The 14,633-nt window shown below is 36.1% G+C and overlaps 1 protein-coding gene across 2 annotated transcripts in view; it reads left to right on the top strand.

Moving 5' to 3' along the window:
* Positions 1–14,633, top strand: part of LOC149795335 (ankyrin repeat and SOCS box protein 16-like) — a 66,758-nt gene that overhangs the window by 37,282 nt on the left and 14,843 nt on the right. For both annotated transcript variants that reach the window (XR_016422308.1, XM_089965107.1), the window contains exon 4: positions 3,429–3,641. Coding sequence is in view for 1 of the 2 variants with exons in the window: in XM_089965107.1 (XP_089821233.1) it covers positions 3,429–3,641 (213 nt within the window). In the remaining variant the exon portion in view is untranslated. The remainder of the gene's footprint in view (positions 1–3,428; positions 3,642–14,633) is intronic.

Consider the following 14,633-nt stretch of genomic DNA (forward strand, 5'->3'; position numbering starts at 1 on the left):
GTATATAGGGGTCACATATAATGGAACCCTAGGCTGTGTTGCTGATGAAATTAGGAGAACGGGTTATCGTTCAGATGGGGAATCCAGCCATCATTCCCTAGAAGGTACCCCAAGTGGAGGTAGGATGCTCAGCATTCCCTCCTCCTATTACTTATTCTCCTAACGTTAATGTGATCGGGGAACGTATTTGAAGGAGAAAGCAAATTTTTAGTAATTTGTGTTTCTCCGAGAATACTTACCCAATCACATTACTTAAAAACCCTCCCAACCACCCTGCTATGCTAGCATCCTCGTATAATATATATCGCTCAGCTTAAAAAATGAGTGACACTTGGCGGTGGCAAGGGGAGGTAAGGGGCAAGAGTTATTGCCCTTTGGCCTATATGAGATAGACCGAAAAGACGAATTTTCGTCTTTTATTAGGGCTGGGTTCAAGAGGTAGCAGGCTTACATCCCTAACGTTAATGTGATCGGGTAAGTATTCTCAGAGAAACACAATTTACTAAAAATTTGCTTTCCCATTATTCAACATGAGACAAGAAATCATGAGCATCAGCTACAAAATACAGTAGCAGTGTTTCCCTTTATTCAACATGAGACAAGAAATCATGAGTATCAGTTTGCTCCAGGAATAAGAAACAATCCCAGCTATGAGATCATGACTCAAAAATGTGTGACTCTTGAGATTTCAGGTTTGACTTTAGAGACTTTGGGGTCAAGGGTCAAACTTCTCTTCAGTTTTGAAATCTATTGAGAACCATGTATGTGTGTGTATATATATGGCTCAAGCTCCAATGCCACTGTTTTTTCATAAATTTTACAATTGTTTCAATCCTAATCAAAGTTTGGAAGGAAGGAAGTGAATGTTTAAAAAACAACTATCTGACATTAACCATTCTTTGAAATAATCAATATATTAGGTTTAAATGATGTTTGGATATTCTGTTTAGAATTAAGAGGTGCTGCCACATAATTCATTTGCTGAAGTTGCTCATATTTCCATTAATTTTCGGGATTGCTCCAAAAGGAGTGACACCATGCATTTGACAATTCCGCTTGTGACTAATAACAACTTTTGAATATGGCAGACAAATTTTTTCAAGAGGGAAGGAAGAGAGCTATGTCTGCCTTTTTAAGCAGATCTGAGAAGTTTGAAATTAAATAAGTTTGTACACATATCATAAACAATATGTTTGACCTTTTTCTTCATTACATATAAAATTTATTTATATTTGGATTACCTACTGCATCTGACATAACATGGTGTTGGCTTTTTCTGTTTTTAATGGTGGCATTATCAAATCTTGTGTTCCTGTGTTTGTCTGAAATTAGTTGATGCCTGGTGTTACTATGCTCTAGGCACACAGACCTGCATTGTGCTTACCTTCTGAAGGGTGAATTTTCACCAAAGTAGATATGCCGACGGTGTCAGACATTATTGTCAAGTGTGTTGACTTTCACACTGTAAAACAGTTTTGTTTGCTATGAACTAGATTGTTGCTTAGTCACATTGGTGTTTAAGGTGATGAAATAGCAGGTGAAGTATATAAAGCTGCCATGCATTCATGTGTTTCTGAATGGAAGATTCCATATACTGACTTCATATATTGTATAAATAAGCATGTTCTTCATAACTGACAAAACACGTAAAATGAAAACTCAACAAAAATGTTTGGAACATTTACCTCCCCCCCCATTTTGATAGTGGCATCCCTCATATAGAACATGCTGCAGAGATGAGGTGGTGTTGTGTATTGGACACATATACCTGATATATGCACATCTTCTGAAGGGTGAACATCAGCTGGATTGCATACCTTGTCAGCATCCACTGACAGTGGAACACATTTTGTGTGTTGGAACACATTTTGTGTGTGTGTGTGTGTGTTTGTGGTTATGTAACAAATTTGGAGCATATGTTTTAAGGATTTTACGTGTTTTACATTTCTCTTTTATTTTATAAACTTTTATTTAATTTTAGCATCTGTATATTTTAACTTTCATTGTTTAGTACAATTTTTTTGCTTAGGTTTTTTTGGAAGGCTTTATCTTCCTATTTGTTTTTGTTTTGCAGTTCTTTAAATTTTTAGAGCTATATTTTTAATTTGCACCATACAGCTTATAGTGCAGACACTCGCAAAACATCGGGGCCTTTGTCGTGTTAAAACTGCCAGCATGTCAGTAGATGCTTTTTCCTTGTAGAGGTGAATTTTTATTTTCTTCTGAAGGATCTATTTTTTATTATTGTAGCAAAACTTCATGATCGTAAAATACAACAGAGAATACAGTTGCTTGTGATTATTTAAGACAGGTCACACCTCTATGACTTTACAAACATATGCTCATGCTTCTTGAGGTGCCAAAACTCTATGTGATAAAAGCCTTCAGATTTAGAGAGTGAATAGTAAACAGTGTCCACATTTGTTCAGGTCGTTTTTGGAAGTACAATATTAGATTCAGCACCAGTTTGAAAACAACTGTAGCCTTGATTTGTGCTGTTGTTATGAGTCTATGCTCTTAAAATAAGTAACAGAAAAGAATGAAGACAACAAGCTTTGTAAAATTTAACAAATAATTTATTTCATAGAATACAAAGTAAAAAATGAGAAAAATGAACTTACCATTTTACTAATTAAATCTAAAAATAATCCAAGAGTTAAAAAACACAAGTCCTATCAATGAAAAGTTCTACATGAATCAAGTCCCAATGAAATTCAAGATGAAAGGCATTGATGTCAGAAATAGTCATTGTTGTACTGGTGTGTCAACAGTCTCTTTCCAGGGAAAATAATCACTTGAATTCATTAATTTGAAGAAAATAAAAATTCAGCTCAAACTGGTTACAACATAATACAACTTAACTTGTCAGATGGTAAAGCATGACTAATAGAATTCTTATCAAAACACCAGTTATACGCCTAAGATGCAAAACATATTCCCAGATGATTCATCAGTTCATCCTTCTTGAAAAAATGGAAATTTGTTTACCAGTTGACACATGCTTTATATCACATAGTCCAAGTATAACCTTGACTCAACTTAATGATTCTTACTTTGAGAAAGATATAACAAAAATTAAAAGTTGTTTACCAAAACTGTCGCTGGTTTTGAAGGTCAGCAACTAGTTACAATGTTTCAGTTCTGGACAATGTAAAATCCAGTAAACAATGTTATATTACAATAGCATGTAATGAAATATAAAAAAATTAAAACTGACAAACAATTAAATTAAATATACATAACACTGTAAAGATCTCAAAATGCCATGTGTTGTTTTTAATTTCTATTTTAGTTGTATCACCTCTGCTGGCAATAGTAATAGTTGTTGATAGTTATAAATGTAGAGAATTACTAAAGACCGATGCCATTAGGCCAACAAAAGAACCAGTTACTTTTCTGTCTTGTATCATTCACCTTATTCTTTCCAGGTGATACTCCCCTTCACGAATGTGTGAAGAATAACATGTTTTCGTGTGTTTCGGCTTTATTGAGACATGGCTCTGATGTTAACCATCGGAATACACAGGGGTTTTCTCCCCTTCATCTAGCTCTGAGAGCTGGGGAGAGATTCTCCATGGAGATACTAAAGGAACTGGTCACCAAGGGTTACAATACAGATGTCAACAAACCAGATGGATTGGGTATGTTTTTAACAGTATAATTGCTATCAAAGAAATATGGCAAGTTTAGTTGATTAGGTTTAATTATCAGCGTTTTAATAACTGTTTAATTTCTGCATTAATTTTGTTGCAGTGGTGCAGTGTGCACACACATCACAATAAAAACAGTATGTTACAGTAGATTGAAATCGAATAAAATAAAGACTGGAAGCACTGTTTCATAGACTGTTGAAGACCAGAACCTTTCAGAATGACCCCAATGTTGGCTGGCATGTGATGTCCTCAGGGAGAATGTTCCATGGATCAGGGGAAGAAACAATTTTTGTAGATGGTAGTACTTTATATATGTTGGAAACTTGTGCAGTATCCCCTCATTATAGAGGTAAGATATCGCTCAGAAAATGTGTGAACTAGCTGTTGAGTATTTTTGTACATCGTTGTAGCTCTGGTAGTAATTCATCATGTTTGCAAGGTCTCTCACCCCAGTTAGCTCAGCACAGCTGTCATCCAGTTGGTATGTCAGTGGTTTTTCATAACAAATATGGCTGCTTTTCTCAGGATTAGGTCAGCACTGTTGATGTCAAGATTAGTATTTGGGGCTTTGCTTGTAGATCTATTTCTCCAGCAAATATATTACCTGATACATTACATTAGGATAATTTTCCTTGCTATCTCTAAATCCATCCGTCCCAAACAGAAAGAAAAGTGTTATTTGCTATATATTATATAGACGAAGGAAGGCAGTTCTTATAGGTTAACTCCCCTTTCTATCTGCTAGGTGGCTATTACCATATCTAATTTAAACCAGCCGCCACTTGCTGTCATCCATGGTCTGTTGTCCTTTGAAAACAGCTCAAGGGCTGCAAATAAAAAAGAGCAATATGAATTTCTTCACAGCATGAGTTACTGAGCCTATGTCCCACTTCAGAATGTCTCACAACTCTCACGATGGATGCTGATATGCTCAATCAACCTATCCCCCATGAAGATTCAGAAGACAAAGCCAGGTCTTAATGCACATGGAATGAGTGACAATTTCATGCTTACATGATCACGTTACAAATAATCCCTCCCATCTTTCCTCAGCAATGTGAGTAGTCTTTAGGATGTTGCTCAAGTTAAAAACTGGTTTAAGCCAGATATACCTGGTGGGTAGAAAGTTTCCTTGTGTATATAATATATACTCAGATACTTTCCATCTTTCTGGAAGACTGGAAGTATAAAAAAAAGTTATCCTGTAATGTGACCAGGTAAGTATTTTAGGAGAAACATAATTTGCTAAAATGTGTGCTATTTAAGTATAGGTCAGACAGGTTCAGGTTTCTGTTGTTGTTGTGGGGTTTAACGCCATTTTGCAGCACACGATAGGCTATACATGGCGGCCAGTATTAATGGTGGAGGAAGAACCCGAGAAAACCCTGGAAAGAACCACCGACCCACGAGAAGCTACTGGCAAGCTGTCTCACATACCCACATTGGCTGCATCTTAGACTCGAACTGCTGCAGACAGAGGTGAGATGGCAGTGATCCGTAACGAAGAGCGCTTTAGACCGCTCGGCCACTTGGGGCCCCGGTTCAGGTTTCATTCCAGAAATGGAAAAATTGGTGCCAGAAAAAAATGTATTTCACAGATATTCTTGCCTGTTTCTTAACTATTCATTGCATTATGGCAATCAAAATGTGAATGACTTGCCCAAGCATTTTCCAATCAGTAGATGTGAAAAATATTTGTCACTAGTTAGCTCTTGAAAAGTTTCTTTGTTTGATGACTTATGCAACAAAGACAGTTTTCCAGTTTACACCCATTGCATTTTACGGAAAATCCATGTTCCTACAGTGGACCTTAATCCTTTCCACGCTGTGTCATCATGGATTGTTCACGTCATGTTTTGTAGTTTTAATGTCTCAGAAGTCACAGCAATAAAATTATGTTATCTTGCATGTCCACCACATCGTGTGCAACTCACCTGTTCGTTCAGCTGCAGTACACAGTGCTGATTCTCTTTTTAATCTGTACACAATACCATTTAATATTCAAAGACTCACCCACTAAAAAAGCAATCACGTGTATTTGAGAGATTACAGATTTCTGATCAAATAAAGCTGAGATTATTTGTGTTTCACAAAATATACAAAGCTTAATTATAGTAATTTTAATAAGAGAGAGAGATATTCTGCTTTTAAATACCAAAATGGGGGGGAGAGAAATCACATGTAAGTATTAAGGGGTTTCATTCTGACAGCCACTTTTAAATTGTCGCTTAACATGTTCCTACACAATGAAATATACACAGTACGATTCAGTATGCATCTACTGCCTGTTTAGTACTTGTGACCCAAATATACTTGTCCATGCTACACATTGTTTCAGGAACTAGATTACTATTACCATTGACCGATTGCTTTCACTCAAGCTTTACAATGATGCCTAATTCTATGATCAACGGTTCAATAAACGTACTTAGAATTTGCTGGTTTGGTCATCTGATGAATTGACATGTAATATGACATAACAGACGGGTGAAAGTGATGGAAAAAGTGTAATCACTTTAATATATTAAGTAGGAGATAAACTTGTATGTATTATTTTTAATTATTTGGTACATTACATTCTTTCGGTCTGCATGACAATTGCTGCAGTAGCAGTCAATTTCTCCCGTGCACAGGTCATCATCTTCTTCTGCAGTTCAATGGAAATGCCTACTATTATGCAGACTTTGTTGCGAAATGGGTTTCTGCAGTAGATTCATTTGTATTTACTGTACAGTAGATAGCCTCTAGTTTTGTGTGTCTGTTTATTTTTTCTTCTAAAGACTTTAATTTCTTCTTATTCATGCCTCTTTTTCCTCTTTGTTTAGTTGGTAAGCTGAACACATCATATCTATCAATAATGCCTTGTATGCCGGAAGTGGCTAAACTATGTACACCACTCCCTCGATAACTCGCGCACATCGGGGTCCAGAAACATCGACTGCATTATAAGTGAGGCGCAAGTTATCGAGGGACCTATAAAATAAGCCCAAAACCAATGAAGTGATTGACGACATAACGGAGAAATAAGGGGGGGGTAGGCAGATTATACTGTTGAATACTTACTTTATAATCGTTCTGAGATTAACTGTTAATAAATATCTCTTCATAACGGTGTACTTTATTATTTCCTCATAGGACAACATTAATTTCAGGATAAATTATAGTATATTGAGGCGATTATCGAAAACATTATTCCACGTGGTTTCCGTTCGCTTAACATGTGTACCACTTCACACAATGTGTACTACATCACTAATTTTTATGTTTTTCGAGAAACAGTGTCGATCAAACGATAGATAGATCTGAATGCGATAGAAGTAAAATGGAAAACAAAAAAAACAAGGGTTAATCAGTACTAACATATTTAATTGGTCTACAAATTTAAAACAACGTAAATTAGAACAAGTTAATACTTGCCGTTTGTGCCACGCTTGACAAATATCAATTCACTTTTTGAAAAAAATCAGTTTTTTTTTGTGTGTTTTTGTCCTTGGTTTCTCTGCTGCCGAGCAAAATCCCTCAGATTTCTCAACTGCATGAGCTTTACGTAGTCAACATTTTGGGTCTCCAGCCACCTTATGGCAATATCAAAATATTTGATTACTTCCTGTGCAGAGGGGTGGGGGGGTGCACCATCTGCGTCTGCATCACTTTCAACACCTGTGTTACTCCAGTTAGAATCATCTTCTGCTGCAAATTTGTTCGCTATAGAAATAATTATGATTTCATCTGACATGTATTCGGCTGTGGGGCAATCATTGTCAGCACAAATCCACTCCTCCATATCATCAAGAGAAACACCCATCTCAGGACCATGAGTCTGTATGAATTTCTCTCAAACAGCCTCGGCATTAATGACATCAGTTTCACTGAAACATTCGAAGTCACTATCATCGTCATTGTCTCTGTTACTGTTTTGCTTTATGTCAAAGGCAGCTCCAAGACTCTTAATCCAGCACCCGAGGTCTCTTGTAATCGATTTTTTTTTTTAATGCAACAAACACTTCCCCAAGTTGTTGATCAAAACAAAGCCGGCATGTACATGTAATTAGGTTCTCACAGAAGTACTCGCGGGTTTTGATGTGACGGTCGATTGACTCTTTTCATGTTTTCAATGAACAGAATATGTTGTGATTATAATGTTTACACTAAAACGGAATTAAAGGATTAGAACGTGACTTTCACACAGGAAGACGTTTAATTGGTGTTTATTTCATTCTCTGTTGCCACCTGTTACCATTTACCAGAAGTTTTCATTGATCGCTATTTCACCAGACTGTTTATATACAGTATACTGACAACTATTTATCATAAAAACTTACATAATATATGATATCTTTAAACAGAGGTCTTGCTAGGATTTTAAAACTGCGTCTTTCTGCCTCTGAATTCTATCACTAAATATCAGTACATTTTCTCACTCGGCCACCAGTCAAAGCCTTTGAACTAGCCGCCTAGCTCTTGCATCATGTTCTTTTTTTTTAATGTACTCTTATAAAATGGCAACAGTACATCAAAGAGTCTTTCAGTCACTGAATTCTGTCATTGTAAATATCAGCACAGTTAACTGATTAACACATTTTTCCACAAAGCAGGTGGCTGAAACAGGACTGGCAAATCTTTGAATTTTCCCGCACACCTATTACATGCGTACGGAGGACTCCCGCCTCAGTGATTTTCTGCGTCCCAGATCAAACATTGGCGTCCAAATATGCGTAATTAAGCGTTTTCGAGATCTCTGAAATTAATTCTTCTTTAGAACTTAAAAATTTCAAAATATGGATTATATTTTTATGGGCATTAATCACCATTTTCGATGATAAAACGAGCAATGTATCAAGGTTTAATTTATCAATTCTTATCGTAATTTTTTCATGTTCAGCATATTTTAAAGATATTTTAAATACATTTTCTCTGGAAAAAATCGGGAGCCAAGACGGACACCGCGTTATAAGCAGGATCGCGAGTTATCCGGGCGCGAGTTATCGAGGGAGCAGTGTACTATGCATTTGCCAAGTTTATAACATTTATCTCAGATTGCACTGATTGTTATTAATGTTCTTATTTTTCACAGCTTTAAACAGATATCCCTTGTAGAACTTCCTTCACTCCATACTACAACTGGAATAGGTTTTGTCTTCAGAGGTTGTAAATCCCTATTATTTCCTGTTTATCTTGAACCGGTTTGGTTTGAGCTTTATCTAAGTGGAGTTTCTTTTTGTTCATACTTCATGCCACCCTCACCCCTCCACCCTGTTGTTTAACTAGTACTGTATTAGGCATAAGCTGAAAACATCATATCTGTCACTAATGCCATGAACAGTCACTGATAGACTTCAATACTGTGTAGACCAATATGGTGCATTTAAAAAATGATCACACTCTTAAATAATCAGTCATATTCTAAGTCTGTGGATAAAGGTATTTGTATACTGAAAAGTTTAGGAGTTCATCAAGGCCATTAGACCTATTTTTATAAAATTTAAGTTAAACCATAAGTCTCTAATTGGGAAAATAAAAAATAATTATATTTAGTTTTTTAGATAGCCAGTGTTTCCCTTTATGCACATTTGTGCATCAGGGATGCACACTGGAGAAAATTGATGCACACATTTTGCTGCCATGCATTCTTTTGATGTAAAGGATTTGCATAATGCAGTTAGGATTTATTTAATATCCTATGCTTTGGATGAGGGATGGCATCGTGTATACTTGGAGCATAGGTATAGTCTGGTTCCCTATTTCATATGCTGCCTGCGTTGCACTCCGCTATATGGAGCATATGAAACAGGGAACCAGCCTAGCATAGGCAATGTTATGACAGAGTAGCTTTCCCTAATCTTGTGAGCTCTCACACAATTTCCATTGAGCTCAAGAAGATGTCATCCTGATGTTTAACTTCAATGCTTGTTGCACTAAAAATGTGATCTCAAGATTAAAACGGCATGCACGAAGAATCATTAGCCAAGAAAGTGAAAGAAGCAGAACACAAAAGAGTAACTATGGATCTAACTTTAATGAAAAATGGAGAAAATAATTCCCTTGACTGGAATACAGCCCATCCATTGGGACTACCGGTGTGACTTCTGATTGCGTGATTGCAAAGACTGCAAAAGTGAATAATCCTTCCTTGACAAGGTTTTTAGAATTTTAAAAAATCTGCCCTTGTTTGCCAAAAGATATATGGAGAACACATTATTACCTAAGACATTCACAACAAAGAAATCAGTAAACTTGCAGAGACAAATGCATTATTTGGATTACAAAAACAGGGTGTCATTGCAGATTTTGTTGGTTTTAACTTTGCTGCAGTAAAAGAAAGATCTTAAATTTAAGGGTAACTTATTAGAAAGAAGATTAATCATTAGCCTTTTGATTTTTTGATAAATGTGTTCAAGGACGAAGTACAATGAAACTGAAGATAGTACATATTTCAGTAAATTAACTGCCATTTGGTTAAAAAGATTTATTTGGCTTATTGTATTGGCATATATGTAATGTGTTGGTCTATAATATTGCAACAAAGAGATTATAAGGAGAGTGTTAAAAGTATGACTTTAAACTAAAGGTACATTGAATTAATAAAATTATTCTTTGAATGGACAATGCATTTGAGTGTTAATGGTGTGTGTTGGTTTATTTGTATTTTGAGAGAGAGAGAATGTTGTGCAAGTTGCAATATCCTATTTCAAACTGAAATAATTTGTCACTACATTTTTGACCCACACATTTGTTATTTGTCCCCCAGTTCTAACGCAATTTTTTTTTACCCTCAATTTTACACCGCTGGGTGATACACTGCATATAGCTGTAGAGACCAGTTTTATGTGATAATATGAGAACTCAACATCAAATGCATTTCTCAGTCCAATTTTTTTGGTAAAAAAACAAACATCTTTTTCATTTTAAAGTGTGTGATTTTGTGATATTTTCTTTCGCTAGTTAATGTACATTTTGAAATGTTGAAGCGTGACATTGAACAGTAGGTTGTACATGTGCAAAAACCTGACTGACTGTTGTTGACTGGATGCAGGAAGCTACAGTAACAGGTGTAGTGGCTCCTTATGTGTGTACTGTATGTGATATTTCTCTCATCTAGGAAGATATGGAAATGCCTGGCAAGACCTTGGAACAGCTATCTGTAGCTTCCTTCAGCATTTTACCTGGAATTTATTCAGGGCCATATGCTCTTTGGGGGTTCATTGGGAGCAGAGTAACAGGAAGGACCCCCCACAAATCACACCTAATGGGAAAAGAGCCTTATAAACCCTCTTACACATTCAGAAGCAAGACAGTTTTCAAGTTTGAAGATCAACAAGAAACAGAAAAAAAGATTGTTTTATATCTAGTTTCTTGCCAAATAACCACCTTCCTGAAAAGAAGACATGCTCAAATTCCCCTTGTCACATATTTTGGTGTGTCACCAGGGGTGGGGGATTTAATCACTTTGCTTTGGAGTGGGAAAGACTTTGCAGTAACAATTCATGAATACTCAAAGTTGGCTTGGGAGGGCTTGAGAAACATGCAAAACCATCACCATATCCATGATGTTTTAGCTACATGTACATGTAACACAAAATCACTGGGTGAGTCATATTTTAAGTTAAGATGTGAAAACCCTTGTTTCACTTCTCCACTTATGATTCATTGTCACCAAGGACAAATCCAACATTGTTACATCTCAGTATTTCATCCACTTGGGGATAAAGTTCAAAACATGTGAACAGGGTCTATTACTTTCAGGAATGAGCATTGAAGACCATCTCAGAATTGTCTTCAATACCAGCAAAGAATCATATCTGAGGCAAAAAAATTCTCTCACTAATGAGACTCTTCAGTGAAGCAGTAGATGTCTTAGTCCTGGGTTGCCTGTGCATAAGACCACTGCAAACATAATGTCCCAGTCATGACTAAAGCTGTGCATAATGTAGTCTTAGTCTTTGTCTCTGATTATATGAGAACAAATCTCAACAAATTTAAGCACCTCACTTGGGTTATGTTATGGCTAGTGTTCCTCAAACTTTTAAGAAGAATGATTTGTCTGGATGCCAGCACCAATGGTTGGGTGCATACCTCCTGCCATTGTCTTGGGAAACATCAGAATGTAACCACCTCAGGACCATTGTTAGGATATCAATCTCCTAGAGATGAAGGCCATAGTGAATGCATATCATTCTTGGCAGGACATGCTAAATGGGAAGGCCATACTCTTTGTATTAAACAACTCTGCTGTGGTGAAGTATCTCAGAAGGCAGGGAAGGATAAAATCCCCAGACCAGTGTTTGAGATTTTCTCAAATGGTGTCATCAACAATAGATCATCAGTAATAGGTCAGTCACATGCTGGGAAAACTCAGCAAATTGGCAGACTCTGTTCACCAAAAGCATTAAATTCAAACCGACTGGTTGATTCACCATATGTAATTCAGTTGAATCTCTACCCCTTCACCACAGGGACATCAACAGTGGTACCTGAAATGTAATGAGTATGCAAAGAGAAATATCTCACTTATATATACCTTTGAAAGAGTCAAAAGTTGATACTGTAGTTTCAGAAAATGTTGTGGGGAACCAATTTTCATGGACTTTATTGTTGCCCCATATCACAATTTAAAAATGCAAAACTATTAGTCATATATCATGACACACACCCTGCTCATTTTCTTACTGTGTTTTTTTGCTAGATACTAACAGAGCTACTAGAATTTGATAAATCAATATCAATACTGTAATCTAGTAATAAAATAAAAAGCTTTTACACGTTTGTTTTATTATAACACTTTGAACAAAATTATAAAGTTTTTTTGGTTCAGTACACACATATTGATAACTTAAGGTATCCATTAGCTATTATTTCCAAAGCTGCCTTAAACTGAGATATGTGAGATAAGTAAGGATAGAAATGAGAGAAAAAATGCATATGTATTCAGACACTAGTAATACTGAAAATGAAAGAAAGAATAATAAAAATACTAGTCCGTGATAATTATTCAGTTCAGTCCTTCATTTGAATACAACTGTTGTTGAAAAATGCAAATCCTCCTGAAAGCACATTTTATTTTATATATATATTGTTAATCCATAAGAACAGCAAGTTTGTAAACTATTGCTTGAGGCACTATTAATAATGAAACACTATGTTTGTACAATAATTACAGCAGAGCATTAAAGCTCACACTTCACAGGTTTTCGGACAAAGCCACTGTATCAACATCATGTTAATCAAGGCTCATGATACATACAAATTCAGGCAGGTAAATAATTCCCAAATTGCAGAATTAGACAAGTCCAGCTTTCTCAAAACCACTGATAGTTAAGTTGAATCTTTTACTTATTGTTGCATGAGCTGTATTTAAAAATTCAGCATGAATTGGCTTGATTAATGAGATTGCAAATTTTGCTAATACACAGCTCCTTTTCTGAGATGGCTTCCATGACTTGTTTAGCATACAAATTGTGAAAGTGTGATTTTTGTTTTTCTTTATACTCTTGGTGTATTGTCAAGTCTGGTGATTGAAGTTGGTCTGTACATGAAATCATGCACAAAGGATTGATTCCACTGTCTTCAGTTTATTTAGCATCTTTGCACATTGGTTATGTTGGCTCAGATGGTAACATGGTGCAAGGGATTGATTTTGATATGTGTTCATATAGGTGTAGTATTGTTTTAGAATTGTTGGTTGCATTGGCTTCCATTGATGTTATTCACACTGACAAAAATGGTGTAAGTATTGAACTTGTCATATCTTTGATTTGTGCTCATACATGTTGTATTGTTTTAAACATTCATGTGATCAACCTTTGTGTCAGCATAGTTTTATTATTTTGTATTCTTTATTTTGTGTAATTGTAGAGGTTGAACCACAAAATTTAATACTTACCAGTATGCAAACTTGACAGGCATAACCACAGATTTAAGTACCCACAAAAATGTCTTTTTTTTTATTGTATAAAACCACGAAATTGAGTCCAATGAAAATAAATGATGCTACAGTATTTCAACCTAGGCTGTGTTGGCCTGGACACAATGGGATATTTACTCAGCACATAGAGAACTAACCCAGGATCAGATTAAGTTATTGCATAGTTCAGCATATGAGGTTAACGTCAGCATACTGTTTTGACCATAACTGTTCTTTAAAAGACACCATACAAGCTGTGGGATGGAGAGCAGAGATGACTTTCTCTAGCTTTTAGTTCTAAGATGTTTCATCCCAAAATGCTTGATTTGAGTTCATGGGACCTACAGTAGCAGTGCAAAAGGCTACCTTCTCAAGTTGTTCAGCAGCTTCTCAGTGACACTGTGTTGGCATCTGCTGGATGTTGGAGTGGGGAATTTTTCTAGTCAGTTGCATTTGGGTATATGGAGTTGCTACTCAAGCCAGTATTTCTCTTGAGCTTGAAGCTTCCTTATATACCTTGGGATACCAGAGATAGATCTTCTCTGGAGTAAAGGGATGTAATTCCCTCCCCATCTTACATATTTACTGAAGGTATTATGATCAGGTAATGTATTTGAAGGAGAGACCAGTTTTTTTTTGGGGGGGGGTAAAATAAGTTTTTTTCTTCAATAATACTTACATAACCATAACATGGATACACTCTCCCAACCTCCCCATACTTAAATCCTGATGACAGAGTGTGCATTCTGCTTGAATAATAACTGAGGTGTAATTGGGATTTGGTGCCATTCCCAATATTCAAGGGGAGATCCTCATGACAGAGTGTGCATTCTGCTTGAATAATAAACTGAGGTGTAATTGGGATTTGGTGCCATTCCCAATATTTGAGGGGAGATCACTCTAGTCTGGCTTCAAGGGGAAATCACTCTAGTCTGGCTTCCACCTATGTGGGTAGGCAACTTTGGCCTTTTTATACCTGAAAGTTAACTTGGGGTGGCTGGATTTTTATTGTAGTGTTTGTACTCCTTAGGTATTATGATCATGTAAGTAATATCATAGAAACAGTTTTCTTGTCCAAA

Source organism: Sinohyriopsis cumingii, chromosome 7 (genome assembly GCF_028554795.1).
Source record: "Sinohyriopsis cumingii isolate HCF-2022 chromosome 7, ASM2855479v2, whole genome shotgun sequence".
In the NCBI taxonomy this organism is placed as follows: Eukaryota; Metazoa; Mollusca; class Bivalvia; order Unionida; family Unionidae; genus Sinohyriopsis; species Sinohyriopsis cumingii.